At 38.1% G+C, this 24,900-nt stretch overlaps 1 protein-coding gene across 13 annotated transcripts in view; it reads right to left on the bottom strand.

Annotated features, from left to right (window-relative positions):
* The window catches only part of ESRRG (estrogen related receptor gamma), a 592,692-nt gene that overhangs the window by 172,687 nt on the left and 395,105 nt on the right, over positions 1-24,900 (bottom strand). For all 13 annotated transcript variants that reach the window (XM_063672170.1, XM_054442396.1, XM_054442407.1 and 10 more), the window contains one exon: positions 6,806-7,221. In XM_063672170.1, coding sequence (XP_063528240.1) covers positions 6,806-7,208 — 403 coding nt within the window. In that variant the 5' untranslated portion in view covers positions 7,209-7,221. The remainder of the gene's footprint in view (positions 1-6,805; positions 7,222-24,900) is intronic.

Below are 24,900 nucleotides of genomic sequence, written 5' to 3'. Positions count from 1 at the left end.
CGTCCCCTGCGTACACCTTGATCCCGAGTACCTGAGACCCTCAAACTCCCTGGCTAGATCACCACAAGCCCATGGAAGTGCCAGGGCCTCAGCGGGACTCTCTCCTGGGTCTGTTCTCTGGAAGCTAGACTGGACTAAACTGCCCTTCTGGTGTGCACATTAGACCTGTGCGTGGTCAAGGAACAGCTGTTTGGAAGGGGTCACTGGGCCTTAGACATGTGGGCAAGGGTGTCCACACTATGTATAAGATTGGGAGCCAGAGGAGTGAGAAAGAAAGGGTATGGGCTGCAAGCTATGAACCAGCTCTCCTTGCACTGCCTCTCACTGACACAAAACTGCTCCTTGGAGTCAAAGACTGACCAATAAAATGTCAGTCTCCCAGACCATTATGAAGGTATAGTTGGTCAAATAAGAGACTAGAACAAATTTCACTTAGTGATTTGGTATCTTGATTTATAACTTAAATATATTTACATATACTATGCAGTATTTGGGTGTTTGCTGTACTCTTGTCCTAGGTCCTGCAGTGTTCAGAGTGGACTTAGTTCCATAATGGTCACTCCCACACCTCACACAGGGAAGATATGCTACTACTTCAGTGCCGAAATTTCACATGTGAAGCTTAACTGAGAATTTTATGTTTTATGCAAGTTCCAAAATTCAGGCTTGTTTTTGATGTATGCAGTTTCCCATCCATATTCACAGGGAAATAAAGTTAATTGAGCACCATAAGCTAAATATAACTAAACAAATTTCCAGACAGTTCACCTAAATGCCTCCAATCATATAAAGGCACCGTCAGTGAGAAATGGCTACAGGGAGAGAGGGTTTACGATCATAGCTAAAGGGTGGAGACAGCTGTGAGCTCTGGAAGGTGACATACCTGTCCTTCTAGTTTAACATCAAGGATAACTCTGTGCTAGATTACATGAACCATCCAGTGTCTGGGTATTCCAGTCATATTCCCAATATCAACCAAAGTTAATAATTTATTGTACATTTACTATGGGTCAAGTACTTCAATATTCATTCTCTCATGTAACCCTCATCACTTGGGAAACAGAGGAAAAGAGGGGTTAAGGTCTCACAGCTGGTAAGTGGCTGAGACTTGGGCCTGGCTTTATATAAATCCAAAACCCGTGATATAATGAACATCTTTTTAAAATCTCACATTTTAAATATACAATTTCCCACTTTTTAAATGTGGGAGAAAGAATACTTTATCTGCACTATAATGAGCAGTTAGAATGGCTATATTATCTACACAAATAAAACTATTTATAAAATTATTTTCCTTATTATATGGACATAAAAACTTTAGGAGGCTAGTGTTTTGTCTATTAAATAATGAAATATGTATTGACCTACTTGGGTGTAAGGATGTTTTCCTGCTCTTGCCTCCTTAACAAGAGTCTAGGGGAAACTCTTAATGAGAAGTTCCAAAAAAAAAGAGAAAAGAAAAGAAAAGAAGGAAGGAAGGAAGGAAAGGCAGGCTCTAATCATTTATGAATTAAGGCCAAAATTGGAACTGGAAAAAAAAATCAGAAGAATAACAATGTCACATTCCCAAAATTACTATGCCTAGAAAATGACATGAAATCACTGCTGCCACTGTAACCCTATTGGATGACGGGGTAGAGCTGTCAAAGTTTTGTAAAAAGTATTTTGGTCAGCCAAAAATAAAAACAAAACAGCAAAACTTTGGCTTCTACCCAACTAAATGCTGACCTAATTCAATAGTTTTTCAATGATAACTTCAAAATAGTCAATAAGTAAAATATTCCTTTCTATTTACCTTTCATTGAAATCCATGATTAATTGTCTTTCACAACAGAAATAGCACATTCAGCTCTGAAAAGAACAATTTGTATTACTTTTCTCAAGATATGCTCTGGATATATGTTCTTTCGGTTCCAAGTTTAAGAAGTATTTTTCCCAACTTTTTAAACTTACATATTTATTACACACTCGATAACCAATCCTAAAAATAAATTGTTAAAATAAGAAGTAAGATGGCTCATGCCTGTAATCCCAGCACTTTGGGAGGCTGAGGCAGGAGGGTCATTTGAGGCCAGGAGTTTGAGACCAGCCTGGGCAACACAGGGAGATCCCGTCTTTACAAAAGAGTGAAAAATTAGGTAGGCATGGTAGTGCATGCCTGTTGTCCAGCTACTTGGGAGGCTGAGGGGGAGGGATCACTTGAGCCCAGGAGGTCGACGCTGCAGTGAGCCAAGATCACATCACTGTACAACAGCCTGGGCAACACAGTGAGACCCTGTCTCAAAAATAATAAGAAGATATATTAAAAAGGAAAAATCTTAACAGATGATGGCATATATGAAAATGCCTATGGATATACACATCCCTTAAGTCAATGAGAGTAGAACCAGGCCCTGGTGATGCAGGAGTCACATTTATGTAATGGCCTGTCCATTGGGGCTCTAGTCTAGCAAGGCTTGTTGTCAAGGGGAGTTACATAATCTCTTCTTTTTCCTTGGAGAGCTTTAATGGAGGGGAGGGAGAGACTATGATCTGTTAAGGGTGGTTTGGCTGCAATGCTGTCTGAAGGCATGAGAATGAACTCTAAGGCAGCCTCAGCATTGGAATAAGAGTCTGGGCCACACTCAACATCTTTGGAGTTCAACCGCTATCACTACTGTATTTGGCCACAGAAAGGAGGGGCCGTTCCAATCTTCCTTACAATTACCGCTCTAATTATTACATTATACTTTCACAATTTAATCCCTTTATTTGCCTCACTGCCTTTTTGGGGCTAAGTGAGCACCACAGTGTGATGCCTGATGATGTAGCTAGCAGGGTAGCCTCACCAAGTGCTGCGCAGCTGCCAGCTACAAGCACAGCCAGGTGGGCAAGTCCAGAGTGCTAATCTGGACAGTGACATCTCTGTCTCCTGCTCAAAATCCTTGAAACTTGCTCTCTCCAATATGGAGTAAAACTGAGCACATACATCAATGCCAAGAATCACCCTGCACTTTGCTCTGTTAAGCTTTTGGTAGCATTTCAGCATCCTAAAGAATAATCATGCATAGAATTCCAATTGCTCTATTCTAATTAATGCTCAGTAAATAACTATTGCAGAGCTTAATGTCTAACCTATAAAATGTTTTGAGACATGTATCAGGAAATTTTTTCACACTGTTATTCTATCTTTGCAAAACATACCGAAGACTCAAGGGTTTAATCCCCTCAACCCTAAAAATTGGTATTTCTTCAAGGCAGGAGACATTTGTTAGAGGAATTCATCTCAATCCACAACCTTTGGGAACAAAGCTTTAATAAAATGTGGATAAGAGGACACTCCAACCAGCCTGCTGTCTGAATCACAGGTTCTCAGTAAATATTTGTTGAATAAATGGGAGTGGTTTTCACATTGAGAACCTCTTGCTTATATCAGCGCACTCAGTGCTGGTGAATTTATCCCAAAATATTTGCTTATCTTTGTGTAGTTAAAATTCAGAGCTGTGTAAACTGAGTTAACAAAATCAAATTAATGACAGTTTGAATTTTATATACTTTGTAACCATAAGGATTATAACACTGTGGAACAATGGCTGGTAAACACCCAAAGATTTGAGGTGTGCTTTCATTCTCAAGTTTTGTAGTGTTACCAAATAGACTGAAGACATTTCTCAAATGCCCAGAAGTGATGAAAAGCCTTGTGCACAGACCACCATTGTTTTTAGCTTACTCGCTTTGCATGTGATTTTATATTTCATTTTAAACTTAAGTATTCTGAGGTTAATGCCTTCAATTTATAGATGAGGATAAAGAAAATAAAAATCCAGTAAATGAAAGATTTTTGTAAGAAAATATCAATAAATATAGCAACGATGAGCCAGAAATTATAAAGATACAGCTATGAAGATATTTAGGACATTCATATGTACTGCATACTAACTTGGTTTTGTGCTCTTAATTTAAAACTATGAAAGGCTATGAGAGGATTAGGATTAAGTACTCATCTACTATGTAAGAGTATGATGTCTTGAGAAATTGTGCTTTGGGTAAACTTTTTTTTTTTTTTTTTCTTTTTGAGACTGTGTCTAGCTCTGTCACCCCAGGCTGGAGTGCAATCATGGCTCACTGCAATCTCCAATTCCTGGGCTCAAGCAATCCTTCCGCCTCAACCTTTCCAGCAGCCAGGACTACAGGCACATGCCACCATGCTCAACTAACTTGTAAATTTTTTTATAGAGATAGGGTTCTCACTTTGTTGCCCAGATTAATCTCTTGAACTTTTGGCCTTAAGGAATCCTCCAGCCTCAGCCTCCCAAAGTGGTGGGATTACAGGCATGAGCCACTGCACCTGACTAACTAAACATTTTGATTGTGTTCTCATCAGCCACAGATCAAGGAAGTTATGTAACAGACAACAGAAAAGCAAGGGAGAGCCAGTACAAGTAAGGATTGTCACTAAAATATTCAGTGCAACTGATGGAGAAGAGTTGGATTTCCAGATGCTCTTAAAAGGGAAGGTGGGCCAGGCACGGTGGCTCATGCCTGTAATCCCACCACTTTGGGAGGCTGAGGTGGGTGGATCACGTGAGGTCAGGAGTTTGAGACCAGCCTGGCCAACATAGTGAAACCTTGTCTCTACTAAAAATTCAAAATTAGAGGGGCGTGTTGGTGCATGCCTGTAATCCCAGCTACTTGGGAAGCTGAGGCAAGAGAATCACTTGAACCCAGGAGATGGAGGTTGCAGTGAGCCAAGATCATGCCATTGCACTCTAGCCTGGGCCACAAGAGTAAAAATCTGCCTCAAAAAGAAAAAAAAAAAAAGGGAGAAGGTGGGAGACTGCTCCATGTACACATAAAGGGTTTCAGAATCATGTTTTGTGAAAATATTTAAAAGGATTAGCACTTAACAAACATTACTTCTTTTGTACTTTGAAAACTAGTACGTCACAAAATTATGAAGGCTCCAAATAAATTGGTTTCAGTTCTATCCAACAAGGGGCCATTAGATAATGATGGTCTATGGTCAGTGGTGAATCAGCAGTAGCATGGTCTAGAGCATGGGGTCTAAATTTGAATTAGCATCAGGATTACCCAGAAGGTTGGTAAAATGCAGATAGCTAGGCCCACCCTCAGAGATTCTGTTTGAGTTAATACAGGATGGGGCCTGGGAACTTGCATTTCTTACATTTTCCCAGATGATGCTGGTACTGCTGGTACAGCCACTGCACTTTGAGAACTGTTGGCAAATAATACAGCACAGTATAGTGCAGTGTTTCTTAACTTTGCCTTTACATTAAGCATCACCTAGGAAGATTTCAAAAACCCCCCTTTCCCTGGCTGTACCCAAGACCAACTAATTCAGAATTTGAGGACATGAACCCTGACATCAGCATGTTTTTTAAGTCTTCCACTGATTCCAATGAGCTGGCGAGCTTGAGAACCACTGATATGTGTGAAGATAGACTTTGTGTCCATAACTGGTTGTTAGGAAGATACATTCTGTAAACCACTGAGCAGAACCATTGGTGTGCTGTGGATCCTCAAAATATATTTTTTTCTTCCCCTATTTTCTTCAAAAGTGAATTACAAGAGACCTAAAAACGTGAAATCTAATTTTTTTACCAGAATATATATCTATAGCTTTTTCAGGAACTGAATTCTAGATCTGTAGATTACCAGTTTAAAAGGGCATAAACAAATTTCAGTCCTATTTTTCTACACTGTATGGGGGAAATAATGTTATTTATAAATCTGAAATCTATGAAGTTTGGGGTATATATCACTTACATATGTTGGAGGTATATTTTATCATTCAATGACATTTTATTGGTATAATTTGGAAGGTTTTTTTTAATATAAATTCATTTAAAAGTTAGAAAAAGTATATCCAACCATAAGGAAAAAAGAAAGATGAGTAGGTAATTAAATTTGTCTAGAGCAGTGATTCTTTTTTTTTTTTTTGAGACGGAGTCTTGCTCTGTCGCCCAGGCTGGAGTGCAGTGGCGCGATCTCGGCTCACTGCAAGCTCCACCTCCCAGGTTCACGCCATTCTCCTGCCTCAGCCTCCCGAGTAGCTGGGACTACAGGCGCCCGCCACCATGCCCGGCTAATTTTTTCTATTTTTAGTAGAGACGGGGTTTCACCGTGTTAGCCAGGATGGTCTCGATCTCCTGACCTCGTGATCCGCCCGCCTCAGCCTCCCAAAGTGCTGGGATTACAGGCGTGAGCCACCGCGCCCGGCCTAGAGCAGTGATTCTTAAAATTGGTCCCTGGACCGGCAGCATCATCAGCATTACCTGAAAATTTGTTAAAAATATACAATCTCAGGCAGGCTCCCACCCCAGATCTAATGAATCAGAAATTCTGGAGGTAGGACCCAGGAATCTGCATTTTAACAAGATTTCCAGATGATTTTAATGCATACTCAAGTCTGGAAATCACTGGTCTAAAGTATTTATTATTTCCATGCATCTGTAAGAAGATCCATAGGGGTCAAAAACACTGTTAGTCCAATGTGCATTTGTACAGTTGCTATATAGACCCACATTGCTCTAACAATAACTATGCTCTTGTAAACTCTACCCAAAGTTTATTATCCTTGCACCATTAAAGCTTAACAGTAAGAGGAAAATTAATAGATATTGAGTATATCTGGGGGGATTTTATTCTATAAATCTTCCACTATCAGTTGTAATCTATTTCTATTTTCTACTCAAGAGAGAATTAAAACCATGGTACTTGACTTATGAGAATAAGAATAAGGAAAAACGAAAACCCATCATGTGAGGTTGGAAGTGCGGAGAGTATACCCAGGTCCGACACTAACCTTGAATTGTCCTCTTGAAGAATGCCTTGCAGGCTTCACATGACGCTACCCCATAGTGGTACCCAGAAGCGATGTCACCACACACTAAACACAGTCTCTTGGGCATCGAGTTGAGCATGTATTCACACTTGGTCTGGGGATCTTCAACAATGGTGCTGGAGCAGTCATCATACAGTTTCCTGACAGGCCCACTACCTCCCAGGATAGGAGCAGAAGGGTAGAGAGGTGGCGAGTCAAGTCCGTTCTGATGGCCATTCATGGTTGAACTGTAGCTCCCACTGGCGTCTGACGAGCCACCAGGGCTGTGGTGGTTGACGCTGTCCGTCAGGGAGGCCGGGCTGGAAGGTTCCGTCTTGATGAAGGACGAACAGCTGGAATCAATGTGTCGATCTTTGTTTGACATTCTGCAGAGAAGCCTGAGATTGAGGAGATACAAACAGAGACAGAAAAAAAAGAGTGTCAAACACAGAGACCAAAAGAGGTAGAAACAAAAGAGATGGTGAAAAAATAGAGAAAGGGAAAGGGAAAGGTAAAAGGAGGAAAAAAACAGAATTCATATGTTAAAGACATTGCTCTTTGAGAGTGTTTCCTAAGGGCTAGGGACTACACATCATTCATTCTCTAGTCAATACTTCTTGTTCTACAAGAAGGTAATCAGCATAAGGGCTTGACAGGGTTACAACAAAGGGCCCAGATAGGCCATAAACAAAAGCTCTAAAGGGTCCAATTGCTTTTATTTTACCTTTCTCTTGGAGAACCAGTGTCAATATCTAAATCAACTCTAGATTCTAAATTTGTCAATGGAAGAGGTGGTGATTTGCAAAGTCTATACTATTTCTAAAATTGTATTTATCCTCACTCTACCTTTCCTTCCTCATTCTGATGCTGCAATCATTTTATTATGAACAGAATAAAACTTTTATTTTCAAGACTGAACAGATGATCCTCAGCTCTGTAATTACTGTTTGTCAGCACGCTTCCATAAGCATAACTGTGCCTTTTATTGATCTGACTAAAACACATAGGGAATATATCCTCAATCACTTTGTTTCTTTATTTAAATTGCTCTATTTCATAGTCATTTGGCAATATAGAGAGACATCAAGTATAAAATTCCAGCCAATATTTAAAGATTATTTCCTAGAGCCTGCAAAACTTAGTGACTGATCACCAGCATTGATTAATAAATATGTGCATGTGTTTCTTGCGTGTGATTTGCCATTATTTAAGAGATGAATCAGTAAAAGCCATTTGAGCCTTCAGTATACCTGTGAGTCCACAATTCTAATATTATATTTAAATTATCTGATATTATAAAATCTGATGTCATATTTATATTCAGTAAAGTAGAAATGTATCAAATTTTGTCCTAAAAAATATATTTGTGATGGTCCTTTCCCCACTTCTTTTTGTCATTTAACATTACACCTTCTAAAAGGAAAAATGATGAAGCATCTAATCTGACACAGTGTTTCTCTTATCTAGAAGAAACACTTCAGCCCTCTTTCTTTGTTGGTCTCACAAGCGACCAAATTTCTGGAAAGGTAATTAAATGAAAAGATATAATTGGTCCTATTTTCTTTTTATTTAGCCTTTGTGCAAAACTTCGTTTAGCAAAATCTCTAAGAAGCTTCTGAGAGCCCACTACAGAAAGAAGACATTGACAGTCAAGAAAGGGACTTAGATAATTGCCTCCCAGTGGAAAGTTGATTTATGGGAATCCCTCTGGGTAACGGTCATTCACTAGAATTTGGGAGACTCGTCAAAGGATAACCAAAGGGATGCAATTATCTCTTTCACTATAAATCTAATGATATTTGATCATTGCACAAATTTCATGCCCTCCTCCGGGTCCTCCATTGTTCTGTTACTTCAAAATGAAGAAAAATATGGAACTTTTCTGGCAGGAAGTTTCACTTAACTGTTCCAAGAAGGCAGTCTCAGGAGCAAAGCACTGAGGCAAGATTTGCCTCTTACCAAAGATATTTCACTTTGAGAAATCTTGCACAGCGTTCTAAAGTCAAGCAGTATCAGGATGTGAAGAAAGCAAATAGGAAGGAGAAAGCCACCAAAATATCTTCGTACTTTCGCCCACCCACTTGTGTTGTCCTTTCCTCAAGAACTAGCGAAAGAAAAAAATATCCCCCTCGCCAGCCTGAACTACGGCGTTCCTCTCTCTTCTGCATCTGCTGCCTTGTACCCGTCACTGTTAATGAACGTTGTAATTAATAGATCGCTCTCCTTGTCTCCTTAGCACTCTGGGCTAAGCACTTTCCTCAAGTCAACGTTTGAAAGAAAGCGGGTCGGGACTGACTTACAGCAGCCCTGTGAATTCCTTTTAATTTAGAGCACTTACACCACCACTTCACTTATTACCTTATAATTACTGGACTGTGCGCACATACATTATGATCTTAGACTAGAGTTAGAAGTTATTAGGGTACTAAACCATGCTTGCTCCCCTTTCCTCTCTCCAGCACTGAATTTCCCACAGCTATGACAATTAACTCTTTCACCATTTGCCTACAAGGCACTGTTTTTTAATTTAGAATTTTTTTTTTTTTCATCCAGAGGAGAGTTTCTTGGGGCTGCTTGATTTTCAGACCCTCTTAAAAATTTTTTTTTCCTCTCTCTGTTTTCCTGTGTCCTCCATGGTCACTGTCACCCCAATTTTATTTTTTTCAGGCTCTTCCTCATGGACTTGTAAAATTTGCAGAACTCTTCATTTAAAGAACAAGGCCAGAAATTGCCCTCCCATTTACGGAGCAGTTATTTGCTAAGTCATCAAATATTTATGTGTCAAATGCATGTTGTTAAAGTCCCTGAAAAATAGGGACTCTCCAGCAAGTTGTCTCATCCAAAATCTCAGCCCATAACTCGGCAATAGGCTGGATAAAACAAGGAAATTCAGGAGGTACAAGCTGCCAGAGAGGTCCTTGAAACAGAAGCAGTATCTTCTCCTAAACAAGGTCTGGCCACTGGAGCCATACATGAAAGTGAACCAACTGGATTTGTGCTGTAGGTTGTACGTGTTTTTGCCCTGCCACGAACTGTTTCCTTAATTAATATCTTTTGCCCAGTGGAAATAATAAAAGTCAGAATTGCCATTTATCAAGTGCTTATTATGTGCCAGGCACTGAGCTGAGCATTTTACAAATATTACCTCATTGAACCCCAAGATAACTTCATAAGGGAGGTATTTCTCTTTAGGAAACCGAGCCTCAGACCTGTCAAAATTTGCTGAGGGTCATACAGCTAGGAAGCAGTACAGCCTGAATCTGAACTCAGGCCTGACTCCAAAGTACAGAGCAAAAATGTCTTGAAGACAACAGAGTTTTAATGGTGTTTATTTACTCAATTTTAATAAATAAGCAAGCAAGTAAGGTAGAGGTGGCATGCAGAGATCTACTACTTTTATTTCTCAGCAATTATATCCACAGCCCATGCATAAGTGGAAAAGGGGTGAAGGGGCCACTGCGCTGGCTGCAGGTCTGCCCTACTGCATCACCCAGCCAGGGTGTGCAGTGACGCCTAAACAGAATCTCTGAACCAACATGGTTGTCTCCTAATTACTACTTAGCTTATTACACTGAACACTTCCTAGAAACTATTATATTATAACCTAAAACTACAGCGAGTCTTAATTCTCTGCCTCTCTGTCTCTGAAATTCTACAGCTCTATTATTCAAGCCTGAAATATTCACAACTATCTATAAATTCAATTGTCAGCTGGTGGGTTTTATTCTAGACTTCACTTCAATCTAAAATTAGAGGCACTAAAATTCACATTAACTCTAAGAGGAATGTAGTGAATAGGACTTTATTTCAAAAGAACACCTTTTTGTCAGAAAGAGCCATTTTCAAAATGATGGCTTTATCTGTAGCCAAAGAGAATAAGCCCAATTCCACATTGTGCTGTTAATGCAGAAATTTTAAGTCACATTGGATTAATAAAAATCTAAATTTAGTTAAGAATTATGAATAGAAATAACATGTGTCAAAATACGTGGGAAATATTTATTTTAAAGCTTTAGTATGGTTACTATTATTATTTTAAGAGAAATGGTGAGATGAACAGGGAGAAAGACCAACTAACTCCCTTCTCAAAACCTCTGAATGAACCCCCTGAGAATAAACTAGAGGGGGAAATAACAATGTAAAGAATAACCTTTAGTTTATATATGAGACACTAGGTTTTTTTTTTATTATTATACTTTAAGTTTTAGGGTACATGTGCACAACATGCCAGTTTGTTACATGTGTATACATGTATCATGTCGGTGTGCTGCACCCATTAACTCGTCATTTACATTAGGTATATCTCCTAATGCTATCCCTCCCCGCTCCCCCCACCCCACAACAGGCCCCGGTGTGTGATGTTCCCCTTTCTGTATGAGACACTAGATTTGAGGAATTTAACAGCCTACCTGAAATTTCAGGGCTTTAAAAAGCATTTCAACACAGTTTGAGATACAGCATCAAATAATTCTGATGGTCATACTTCAACCTAGGAAGTCGTTTCCTAGCCCTGCTTAGGGTCAGCAAGGTGAAAATTATCTTTGGCATTAGATACTAATGATCAGCCAAATAAAATGTCTTAGTTGTTTGACTATTTAAAGATGTAATTTTTGAAAGTTAATTAATGGTGTGTATATGCGTGCACATAGAGAGAGTGAGAGAAAGAAAGAATAAGAATCAATTAAAGTTGCTGCTGTGGGGGAAGAAAGGATAATCTGTAAGTTAATGTTCAATTTCTATCGTAATTATCAAGCTTAATTGTTTTCAGAGATTCTACCTACATCCAGGTAAATGTGTGATCGTGAATGAACCGTCAGGAGTTTGAATTCCCACATGCATGTGCTGATGTTCAAAGTGGTCTGCATTTCGATGGAAAGTCTGAAGCTCAGCCAGTGCTTGTATTTGTTAAACTCTGGTAGAACAATAATGTTCCATAGGGTTATACATTATTAACCCTTTCACCGAAATACAAGTTCTTAACAAGCAGCTGTATTTCATCATGTGAATTTTACACAGATCTTGAATTCATTTGCTACTGTATTTCCACCCTAAAACAAATGGAGAAATAAATGGGAAAATGGGTGCATAAAATTCTCATATGGAATGTGTATACAGATCATCTTAGATCTTCTCATTTGTTATACTAAGGCAATATCTTCTGCAACTTTTACTATATCTATACCAATAATAAACCCTTTGGTAGGCCAAATAAATGTCAATTAAAGAAGTTAACATATTTTCTATTCTTTGTGATCCTTAAGGGCCTGGAAAGGTAATCATCATCATCATAAATTCCAAATGCTTTAAAAATTTATTTCCAATGTTTTTGCATAAGGACACAATACAGCAAATCTCCAAGTTTACATACAAATACAGAGATAAGAAGAGTTCTCAGCTCCTCTGTGTGATTCATCAGAATCACAGAATTTCAGGGATAGAAAAGAAGGTTATCAAGTCCCACCACTTAATCACTACTGATTCAAAACAAAAATGAATCTATGGGGACTGGTTGATTTTCTACATTCTGAAATTACCAGATTAAATATTTAAGTATTTGTGTTTTAAAAAATAAAAGCTCTTAATAGTCTATAGTGTGTGTGTGTGTGTGCGTTTGTGTTTTATGCTTTTAGAAGAAAACCTCTAGACTAATGTTGCAGCTCCCGGAGGTACAGGCTTCAGAGCCCATGACCCCAGCAGCTCCCATGGCAGCCTGAGTTACAACTTCAAGTACGCTACTTTACAATGAGCTTTTTTCCCCCCTGCTTCAACTAATTGCACTCTCGTAAAGTGGCAAAATGTGAATCACTTAGTAACAAAATGGGCACCAGCTGCTATTGTCAGAGAATGGTGATGCTGAAGAAAGGGAAAGCAACCGAATGAAGTGTCATGTCAGAAATCAACGGTGCAACGTGTGATTTGAGAAAACATGACTACTTTACAGAGACAGGGTGTCATTATGGCATCACAGTAATACGATGCTTTGACAACTGCTGGGTCTAACATATCATCATTGCATTAAGGTACACTGGCTTAGTTGGGAAAAGAAGAGAAAGGATTTTTTCTTCTAATAAGAAATATCTTAAGGTCTGCCTGGTTAACCTAACGGAAGGAGATCATTAATTGTAAAGGAAGAATTGTGAATCCTGACCCACACGCTCAGAAAGATAAAAACACATGGACAACTTATGCACACATGCTTCTGTATAATTTTACGGCCTCCTTTAATAAACATTGAGCCCTAATAGAATGGATTTCTGTATATCAGGATCACAATGATTTAGATTTAGTAAAGCTGCTTCTTGATTCTTTGAACAAATAACTTGCGCATTTAGTTCAAAAGACTCTCTCTAGCTTACTCCATGAAGAACAAGAGTAAGAAAACAGCTGCCCTCAAAGCTGGTGCCTGAGTTGCTGACAAGAGATAGAGCTATGTAATGCGGAGACATAGAGCCAGCCCCCTAAAAAGAAAAATCAGAGCTGAAAGCTCTCCCAACTCTGTAAAAGGCTCTCTACTGCAAGCAAAAAGGAAATTCAGTACAAGTAATCAAGACGTTCAACTCATTTCTGGCTGATCATTGAAATAAAAGTGTCCCATGCATTATAATTTCATACCTACTGACCAAACTCTTAACAGCAGGACCTCACTGAAACCCTATCTACTTTTAGGGTTGTAGAGTTCAATGGTCCTTTCTCATTTAATTTTTTTCTAATATTAGGTTGGTCAACTATCCTGGTTTTAGCAGTAAAATCCCATGTCCTGGATACTCCTAAATCCCAGGTAAATCTGGTTTGTCATTCAATCTGACATATAAAGATACCTGTAGAATCCTATGTCTTCACTCTTGCAAAATATAAGGGATTTGGAAATGGAGACAATTCATTTCTTGCAATGGAGGCCCATAAATATGGCAAGAGAAATGCACTAATAAGATCGACTAAACTAATGAGGACTAGGGGTGTTGTAAGTATGTACGTGGTGTAAGTGTCTGTGGACACAGCAGCATCCCATTTTACTATGCTGTGCAAGCTGGAAGTGACTGCTGATTTCCTTAAGTCACCCAGACTATTTTAGATGTAGGAAATTGCAGTTGCTTCAATTTGTATTGCCAGGTGATTTCTTATGCTTCCTGGTTGATAAACTTTATTAATGGGAAAAGAAATGGTCCTGTGATATCACAATGTGTTGCACATTATGATTGTTGACAGTTTCTGTATTTAAGGATTTGATCTGATGCAGAGGCGCTTAGTAGTGCAATTTATTCTTAGCTTGTTTTCTTGGACCTATTTCAATCTGGGGGTGAGCATCTCTTGTTTATGGCTCTAAATACAGTAAGTGAGCTACTGACAAATCAATAAAACTGTTAAATGCATAATAATGCCGAGTAATTGCATACATGATGTTTTGCATAATTAACTGTCTGAGCTTTTCTTTAATGGGCGCTCATGTAATATAGAGCAGCTATAAGTCCATAAAATGTACACAGTTTATATGAACCGTGATTCTGCTTAAAACTCTGGCTAATCATCTACATCGGCTTTGAAGGGAGAGCTCTCCTCCACTGCCAAGTCCAAATCAATTCTTATGACATTACTTTGTAACTAACATGATATTTAACTGATGATGGCTATTAGCTATTATACAGATTGCACTCAAAAACTGTAACAGTAGGGGGGAAATACCATTTAGTTTAAACAAACTTCTGCCATGTAATCAATACTATTGAGGCAAATTAAGTGTTTTAACAAGTGTGTATATTTGCCCTAATGCAGCTTAATTAACTATATCCTCACAACTGCTCAACTACATGACACCAACGGATCCGAAGAGAGAATCTCGAAAACCTCCTAGACAGAAACAAAGATGCACAGCAGATGGAAAAACAAGCATTTTGTCTCCGATCCCTGAAAATATTTCTTACTTTACACAAGTTATTCTTCTGCGAACCAAAAGCCTAAAGACAGAAGGGCTTTCGAACAGTGTGCTATAGTCAACCATTTGGGTAGTAGATGTCCCAGTCTTGACCAGATCACTATGCCCAGGGTAGAGTCTAACAGCCCTAGGCAATGGGTGGAGACCACCACTAAAACAAAAGGTTTCTACGAGATTTTAAAAAAAAAAAGTACCCAAGGTAAATCATTAAAATGAGGCTTACAATATATGCTGAATGTAACATTTATTCGGTGTTAGAGATTTACTATGCCATAAGCAGACCTCCTCTGCAGTAAGCTTTCTAGGGGAAAGCAATAGTCTCCTACTACTACAAATCTCTGGTCTTTCAAACGGAAATATGGATCAATAAAGTTTGCTTGTGTTCAGACAATTCTGTTTTCAAGCAGTCAAGGAGCACACCAAAGAGAACTCGACACAGAAGGGGACTGACAGCTAAATGAAGACCTTCCCACAGCACCGCGCTAGAGAAGAAATAAACAGACATTCAACTCATAGAAAGTCTATGCACTGATCTCTGCAAATTGCAATTGAATATAGATGCTTTACTCACAGACGCTCCAGTGATGGAGTTCGCAAATCAAATCGAGGTCAATGAAAGCTCAGGCTTCCTGAACTTCCCTTTACTATTCTCTGCTATACTGAAACAGGAAATGCAAATGCTATCACAAGTTGATATAGGGATATGGAGATCACAGTATTGATGTCATTCTTTACTCATTAAGATAATGTTTTGCAAAAGCAATTACAATGACCAATAAACCAGCTGCTTCTATAGACATAGATCAGTTCACCAGGAGTGGAACTCTAAAAGGTACTCTGCAACTGAGTGAATCACAGTGTTGAGAAAATCTAAATGCTAGGAAATCATTGTTGAAATAAAGGTTGCTTCAAGCACATATGAAAATTTCTGTGTTAGACGGAGATTTGCAGCACAATCAGAGACAATAAACCCCATCTGTTGGGTAGCAGTTAAACTATATTTATATTTTTACCTTAATAGCTTAGTCTGCAGTAGTTAACATCTGGATGTAAATGCAGCTGGTCTTGGGTGATCTACAGCAGAGGTGACATTATATTGTTGGTATCAGGTGTTGTCCAGCTGAAGTAGGAGAGTAGTGGGGAGGCAGGGAGGAGGTGAACTCAGCTAATTATTAATCCTAAAAATTCCTCCTCTATCCTCTTTTTACATAAACATTTCATCGAGCTAGTTACCTGAAGAGAAAGTAAAGCTAAAACACAAAAGCCACTATTTGCAGGCAAGGGAAAATAACATATATCTGCACATATATTTAATTCAAGCCATGGAAATGACTAAGGATTTATTTTGTAGCATGACAGGTATTGTTAAAAAAAAGAAAAAAAAAAAAGGATTATTCAGCAACAAGATAGCATCCAGTGAATCCAGTAGAAGCCATTGAAAAGCCAAGAGTTCAAATCAGGACCTGCTTGTCGTTTGTCACATTCAAAAGTCCAAATGCAAACATGCAGAGAAAAATTTCTAAATATAAAATGCCATTCTAAAAAATCAACTAAAAAAAAGACTGTACCAGAGTTTCTGCCGCTTGCTTTTCTTCTCTTCTCCTTTCCCAGGGAGCCCTGACTTCTTGTAGTATTCAACAGAGTAGGAGACATAGGTTCTAGCTCTGGATCCAGGCACTGTGTAACCTGAGGCAAGTCATTGTACCACCCTGACTCTCAGTTTTCTCATTTATAAAATGAGAGCATTTGCCTACATGCTTTGTAAAGAACTTCAGCCCTTTTTAAAAACCGTATATTCTACTCAGATAAAAAACACGCTGGCTTGTAAGTCTGATTAGACCTTGAGAGCAAAGACTATTGCACTGAGGAGCACTCTTCAAACTCCCAAACTTCCATTTCCTTTGCTGCCACTGCACTGAGTCACCATTCAGGGACATGGCAGGGCCCGTGTCTGTGTGTGTGTGTGTGTGTGTGTGTGTGTGTGTGTGTGTGTGTGGTGTATACATCTGTGTGTGTGTTGCAGGAGAATAATTAAACAACTTGCTACATAACAATGAAACTGCAGCAACCACATTCAACTGAAGACTCACTCCCAGTGGGCTACAAAAAGACAGAGACGTGATCATTTTAGGGGAGCTGGGGAATGGGACTCTTGGTTTTTTCCTAGAAATGGTTCTGCTTTTGCTCATTACGTTTTTGGTGGGAGGCGTTGGCGGAAGGGCAATTCCCTGCAATCAGTGTTTAAGTGAATGTTTGTCCCAGTGTGTGACACCACGCTGTCAGCAAGCAGCGGGGAGCTGTTGAGTTGTTACTACATTTGATTTGACTGCCAGTAGGAAGCTTCATTTCTACCAACTGTTAGTTGCTCGCTCAGAGAATCTTCTCTTCATTTTTGGAGTGATTTTTTTCCCTCTCTTCTATTTCCCGTTCCTTGATATGTCGGAAGCCCAAATGCCACGTGGATTTGTAAGAGGAAACCTTAGTACTTGGCCCCTAAGCTTGTCAGATCTGAGAATCTGGATGCAAGGGATCCACGCAATTTGTTCAGTGCTCCTGGTCTCTCATTTAGCGTCTTCTACAGCTGAAGATTGCATTTTAATTCAGAATCCCTAGACCACTCCAAGATCAACGCAGGCATGAAGTGGTTCTGCCACATTGTGGCCATGTCTTTTTACATGGTGGGGTTTATTTTAGCCAACAGAACAGATATTTCTGCATCCCTTATTAGGTGAAAATAAGTGTCATTCACCTTTTTGTGAAATTTTGTTGAAATCAGTGCTAGTTTTGGTGATTGCTTCTGGCACTTTAAAAAATTTTTCTGATTTGGTAACTTTACTACATCACAAGAAAGTCTTTCTCCTTAAAAATAATAACTTTGGTAATTAGGAGTCTCAAATAGTGCCTCTGACAACAACTTTTGACAATGAAAAGGATCTTTGGGAAAAAAAACAAAAGAATATCCATGAGTGAAAAGGGTGAGAAAAAAAGAAAAAACAATCCCTGAGAGATACTATGAAAATTCAGGCTGAATGAAAAAGTAATTAACACTAAAGAGCTAAAACTGTAATTAAGAAAAAATTTCATTAAGAGGAAGCAGGCGAGCCTGCTTTTCTAAATATGACAAGGTGCTGTGTAAAAATAAAACAGAAGCAGGTTTCGGTGAGTGGAGCGGGAAAGCCATGTCTTTAACCAGATCAAATTCTCGAAATTGGCTGTCAAGACAGGATTGTTGTGATTTATACCCGTCTATCAAGTGCACGAATGAGAGACAGAGAGAACAGAGGCAAGCTGCTGTCGCTTCCATTCGCAAAGAACCTTTAATTTCCACAGCACCATCTGTTACCAAATCTAATTCACATTCCCCCTTAATCTGGTTTAGTTCCATAATACTAATTCTTCCCCAACCTTTATGAACACAAACCATACAAAAACAAAACAAAAATAAAACAACAAAAAACAAGGCTTTGGTTCTTAGTGAGTGAGAAATTGAATATTACAGAGTTAAGATGTTAAGGCTCTGGTGACTTATGTGAAGCAGGCTCTCTTCCATTAAAATGTATTCCTGGTAAGGGGATTTGTTTTCAGCCAATGCAGAGATATGAAATTGTTCATATTTGGGGTAAAAAAATTAAAAAAGATGATATAAAAGTAGGCCGGGGACATGAAAGCAGAGGTTGTCATAAAATACAATTTTTGTCAAGTTTAGTCACTTTGAGAACTGGCTATAAAATCACTTTGTCATCGCTTTCACATAGAGAAAGGCTGAAATTGTATTTTTGGTAAGGAAACTCGAGAGAGTGGTGTATATATTCAGAAAGATTGGAGAAGGGTTGGGGAAAAAACCTAGGAGAAATAGAAATGGAAAACAATTATATATATCTCAAAATACAGAGATGCATATGGGTAAACACACATTAACTTCCCTCAATCTAAGATTCTATTAGCACATCCTTTTGATTCGCCATTGCTTCTACTCTTAGCCAATGTAATAACTGGCATTCACAATAATGAGTCTGCAGAGCTATAAAATTAGAAAGTGCTTTCTGCATCAGAGAAAGATTAAACTATGCTCAGTAAAGATTTAGTGTTAAATGTATTTTATTGCTTTCCAAGTCTGTGGAAATTTGTTATCTCTAAAGGCAATAGTACATAAAGATCCACAGGCATCCATTACAAAATGCAAAAAAGGTACCATGTGAATACTGGCATGAGTTTTGATTACACATTTAGTCAACTGGCTCACTACCTAAGTTTCCTATGGCCATTACAGGAATTACCGTTTTGTTCTCTAACCCAGTATTATAGAACACCAGCCAGGTTACATAATATCATTCCCTTACTTTCAGAAATAATTGGAGAGACTGTGACATAAAATTTATATTTATCACAGGTCTGATTATCATCCATAAATACATTTTTATAGAGAAGACTTTAACATGTAAAGTCCGTGGCTGAACTGGTAGTATCTTAATATATTTTTTTAAAATCCAAAATGTTGGGATTTTTTGGATTTTTAAAAATTCGGATTTCAACTATTAGATGTAATAAAAGCCTGATTTCTTTTTTTTTTTTTTTTTTTGGAGATGGAGTCTCATTCTGTTGCCCAGGCTGGAATGCAGTGGCGCGAACTCGGCTCACTGCAAGCTCCGCCTTCCGGGTTCATGCTATTCTCCTGCCTCAGCCTCCCAAGCAGCTGGGACTACAGGCACCCACCACCACGCCCGGCTAATTTTTTCTATTTTTAGTAGAGACGGGGTTTCACCGTGTTAGCCAGGATGGTCTTGATCTCCTGACCTCATGATCCGCCCGCCTCGGCCTCCCAAAGTGCTGGGATTACAGGCGTGAGCCACCGCGCCCAGCCTAAAAGCCTGATTTTTAAGAGATATGGGAGATTGTGAAAGAAGATAAACTGTTTTATAACACTGAAACAAACAAAAAACTTGAGACCTGAATAAATGTGCCTACACACACAAACATAATAACTATACACTCCCTATAAAAACATCAATGGATGTCATAAACAAATGTAACTGATTAAAGATTATACAGATGAAAAAATATAAGGCAACACTCTTAAGATTTTCATTATTCAATAAGGAATATGCTAATTCTGATATCCCTAAATTATAATATGTATTCCATAATTTTTAGAGTTTCTATTTCAGTTCCAAATGAAAGAAAATTTTCAGTTTTTCACACACATAAGAGAGGCTAAAATTCATAAGACCAACAACAATAAATGCTGAGGAAGATGTGCAGCAACTGAAAATCACATATGTTGCTGGGAGGGTATAAAATGACACAACCTCATTGGAAAAAAAAGTTTGGAAGTTTCTAATAAAGTTAAATGGACACCATATCACAGCATTTCCACTCCTAGATATTTACTATAAGTGAAAACATATCCCCACAAAAAGGACTGCTTAGGAATGTGTATCATAGCTTTATTTATAATATAATATTAGCCCTAAGCTGAAAACAAATCAACTCTCCATCACTGATGAACAAATAAACAAATTATGAAATATATACCTGTGTGTGTGTGTGTGTGTGTGTGTTTGCATGTGTGTGTGCTCAAAGGAATCCTAGTCAAAGATAAAAAGAAATGAACTGTGATAAATGCAATGACATGGCTAGATCTTAAAAACATCCTGGCCAAGTAAAACAAGCTAGATGCAAAAGAATATATACTGTAAAATTCTGTGATGTTCCAGAACAAGGAAAACTAATCATCATAATAGAAATCACAGTGGTTTTCTGGAGCAAGGAGTGGGGATTGCCTAGAGAGGAACATAGGGAAGCTGGTGGTTTTATGAATTATATGGGTCATATTTGTTAAACCCCATCTAACTGCACAGAAAATATGTCTTGTTGTAAATTGTATCTAAAATTTAATCTAAAAACAATTTTAAACAATGGGTTAAACATAATAACCATGCATTACCAGAAGTTTTCCTTGATTCCTATGCCCTGTACCAGATCGTAAATAACCAGATCTAGAATATTCTTTTATCAGTGCCTACTTCTACCTCTCATTTACACACAATGGACTAGGGAAGTGAGAGGACTTATTAAAGGACTCCCAGAATTACAGGTAAAACCCAGTTCAAAGTCCAGATTTCCATCTCTTAGGCCAACTCTTTTCTTAACTAAGGCCTGCAGTGAAAAATATTTCACTGACTTGAATGATAAAATGCTTTTCATATTCTGTTTTTAAAAACTTATAAAATCCTTGCAACTGTAAATATAACATAAATGCATTTATGTGTTTATTTTGGAAGAAAAGAAAGCTAACCTGCCTTCATTCGCCATTTTCTTCCCTCAAAATATGTCCAATAATAAAATGGCTTTAGGAAATCTGCAATGTGTGAGTAGTCACAATGTGTCAGTGTAAGTCAGTCAAGGTAGGCTTAAACATTTTCTTGGTTTCCTTTGGTTTGGCTTTGGCAATAAGGAAGTAGATGCTATAGAATATAGAATAAAGAAAAACGTAGGATTTAGGAAGTACAAATAAGAAAAAGAGGATAGTCATTTGATTTTTTAAAATATGGTTAAGCTATAAGTATATACATAAAAAGTAGAACGTATTAGGGAGAAAAATACCACATATAAAACCTGACTAGGTAAAATGATACATTTCAAAAGAAATGTATAATTTCTAAGAGGCTACTGGGTAAGAAAACTTGCATAGCAACTGGAATATATTTAAAAATTATTTCGTCACCAATTTGCCAAATGCTTCTGAGGTAGTAACACTTAGATGACTTTCCTTAGCAGGAAAGGAAATAAATCACAGAGCACATTTCTTGCCTTCTTTAACTTTCACATACACAAAGGTTACAACATTTAGTATTAAGGAGAAACAACATAATTATACAGCTAATTCATGTCTTCCTGAAAAGGGGTTTCTATAGAATAATAAAACTGTGTATATCCCTGAAGACAAATCTGGCCAAGTTCACCAACCATCCCTTTCAATGGCTCCACACATGCTACAGGATACCAGGTCTCTTAATCTGGGTGTCCAGACCTGGCCTTCCCTGAGCTGACCCGGCCTTTCTCTTCAACCTCAGCCTTATATCTTAAACTATCATGCATCGTGTAACAACATGTCAGTCAACAACAGGTCACAAATACGACACTGGTCCTGTAAAATTATAATGGAGCTGAAAAATTCCTATCACCTAGTGACGTCATAGTGCAATGTATTACTCACATGTTTTTGGTGATGCTGGTGTAAACAAACACATTGCACTGCCAGACATATAAGAGTATAGCACATACAATTATATACAGTATGCTGTACTGATAATGATAATAGATGACTACTTTACTGGTTTATGTATTTACTATACTTTTTAATCATTATTTTAGAGTGTAGTCCTTCTACTTATTAAAAAAAATTTTTTTTTAAGTTACTTGTAAAACAGCCTCAGGCAGGTCCTTCAGGAGGTATTTCAGGAGAAGGCATTGTTGTCATAGGAGATGAAAGCTTGATGCATGCTACCGCCCTGAAGACCTTCCAGTGGGACTCGATGTGGAGGTGGAAAACAGTGATATGGATACTCCTGACCCTGTGTAGGCCTAGGCTAGTGTGTGTGTGTGTGTGTGTGCGTGTGTGTCTAGATTTTAACAAAAGAGTTTAACAAGTAAAAAAAAATCTAAAAAATAGAAAAAACCTTATAGAGTAAGAATATAAAGAAAAAAAGTATAACTGTACAACATGTTTGTGTTCAAAGCTAAGTGTTATGATAAAAAGAGTCAAAAAGTTGTTTAACATTTTAGCAGTTTATATAAAATTAAAAAGTTACAGTAAGCTGGGGCTAATTTACTAGTGAACAAAGAAAATTTTTAAACAAATGTACTGTCACCTAAGTGTAGAGTGTTTATAAAGTCTACAGTAGGATACAGTAACGTCCCAGGCCTTCACATTCACTCACCATTTACTCGCTGACTCACCCAGGGCAATTTCCAGCCCTGTAAGCTCCAGTCATGCTCAGTGTCCTCTACAAGTGTACCATTTTTTATCCTTTTTACTATATTTTTACTGTACCTTATGTTTAGATACACAAATACTTACTATTATGTAACAATTGCCTACATTATTCAGCACAGAAACATGCCGTACACATTTGTAGCCTCTAGGTTATATGACATAGCCTAGGTGTGTAGTGGGCTATATGATCTAGGTTGGTGTAAATACACTCTAGGATGTTCACGTAAGGAAATTGCCTAACAAGAAATTTCCCAGAACATATCCTTGTTGATAAGTAACACATGGCTGTATACATGCAATGCTTAACGCTTTGTAAGCCCCATGCTAATCAGCTTTTCACACTGCTTTTCCTTCTCTCTGGAATTCAACTTCCTTGCCCTTGGCAACACTTTCTGTACAAATTCTATTCATCAGTAAAAGTACAATTCAGTTATTATTTCCTCAGCAAGTCTTTCCTGACACTCCTTCCTTTAGGCTTATAATACTATGAGCCTATTTCTATAATTACAGTTAACATCTTTTTGTGTGTGTGTAATTAAAAATTCTTTTGTGTGTAATTAAAAATTTTTCTATGTGTGTAATTAAAACAAATAGAGATGGGGTCTTGCGATGTTGGCCAGGTTGGTCTTGAACTCTTGGCCTCAAGCAATCCTCTTGTCTTGACCTCCCAAAGTGCAAGGATTAGAGGCATGAGTCACCACATCCAGCTTTAACATCCTTTTTAATGTGCAGTTGTCCCTCAGTATCCATGGGGGATTCATTCCAGGACCCCCGTCAGATACCAAAGTCTACAGATGCTCAAGTCCCATATATAAATTGAGGTAGTATTTGCATATAACCTATGCACATCTTCCCGTATACTTTAAATCATCTCTAGATTATTCTTAATACCTAATACAATGTAAATTCTATGTAAATAGTTGTTATACTGTATTGTTTAGGGAATAATGACAATTAAAAAGTCTGTACATGTTCAGTGCAGATACAATCGTACTTTTTTTTTCTAATATTTTTTATCTGCAGTTGGTCGAATCCACAGATGCAGAGCCCACAGATATGGAGAAGTGACTGTACAAACTTATCTTTCCACCCTTCCACTATGAATTAATTGTTTTATACTTCTATTTAACCCTGTTCCTGGGTTGTTGAGTAAATGAAAAAACCATGAATTCACACACACAAAAAGTTGTGGACTTTAAATATTGGATCACACATTTCCTAAATAAAAGTTTTGTTCATACAATTTCAAGAATCTGTGAAATAAAACATTAAGCATAGAAAAACTATTTTATGGAAGACAAAACAAAACAAAACCCAAAAACCTGCTGTGTGAAGTAGTAAAATGATTATAAGATTTTTAATTGGAAGGCCTGGTTTTGAGTTCACCAGCATTGTCATTTGCTAAAGGTAAACTCTGACATGGTATCTACAAGACTTAGGATATCATTGAGCAAGGAAGACAAATACCATTTTAGGGTGAAGGAGGATGACCCCAAAAGTGAGAAAGTAGGGCATAGTCTCAGAGAATGTAGGAAGGGGTGGTTCTGAAGAATACTGTAGGGGATGTGGAATCAGAAATGGGTTCAGAAGCCCATTGGGGCGAGATTGCAGAAGGTTTGAAATATCACACTACCTAGATTAGATGTCACTTTGTAGGTAATGGGAAGCTACTGAAGGTAACTAAGGAGAAAAGAGAAATCAGCCAATTTGTGTTTCTTTTCTTTTTTCTTTTTATCTTTTTTATTTTATTTTATTTTTTAATTTAATTTTATTTTATTTTTATTTTTATATATATGTATTTTTTTGACACAGTCTCAACTTGTCACCCAGGCTGGAGTGCAGTGGTGTGATCAGAGCTTACTGAAGCCTCTTGACCTTCTGGGCTTAAGTGATCCTCCTGCCTCAGACCCGAGTACCAGGGATTACAGGTGCCTGCCACCACACCTGGCTAATTTTTTTTTTTTTTTTTTTAATAGAGACAGGATTTCGCCATATTGCCTAGGCCGGTCCTGAACTCCTGGACTCAAGTAATCCACTCGCCTCGGTCTCTCCCAAAGTGTTGGGATTACAGGCATGAGCCATTGCACCTGGCCCATTTTTTGTTTCTACACTGTTTTGGCTCCAGCATTTTCCATGTATTCACTCATTCAT

The sequence above is a fragment of the Pongo pygmaeus genome, chromosome 1, assembly GCF_028885625.2.
Source record: "Pongo pygmaeus isolate AG05252 chromosome 1, NHGRI_mPonPyg2-v2.0_pri, whole genome shotgun sequence".
Classification (NCBI taxonomy): Eukaryota; Metazoa; Chordata; class Mammalia; order Primates; family Hominidae; genus Pongo; species Pongo pygmaeus.
The sequence above is the reverse complement of the archived record's forward strand: the minus strand, read 5'-3'. Positions and strand labels throughout refer to the sequence as shown.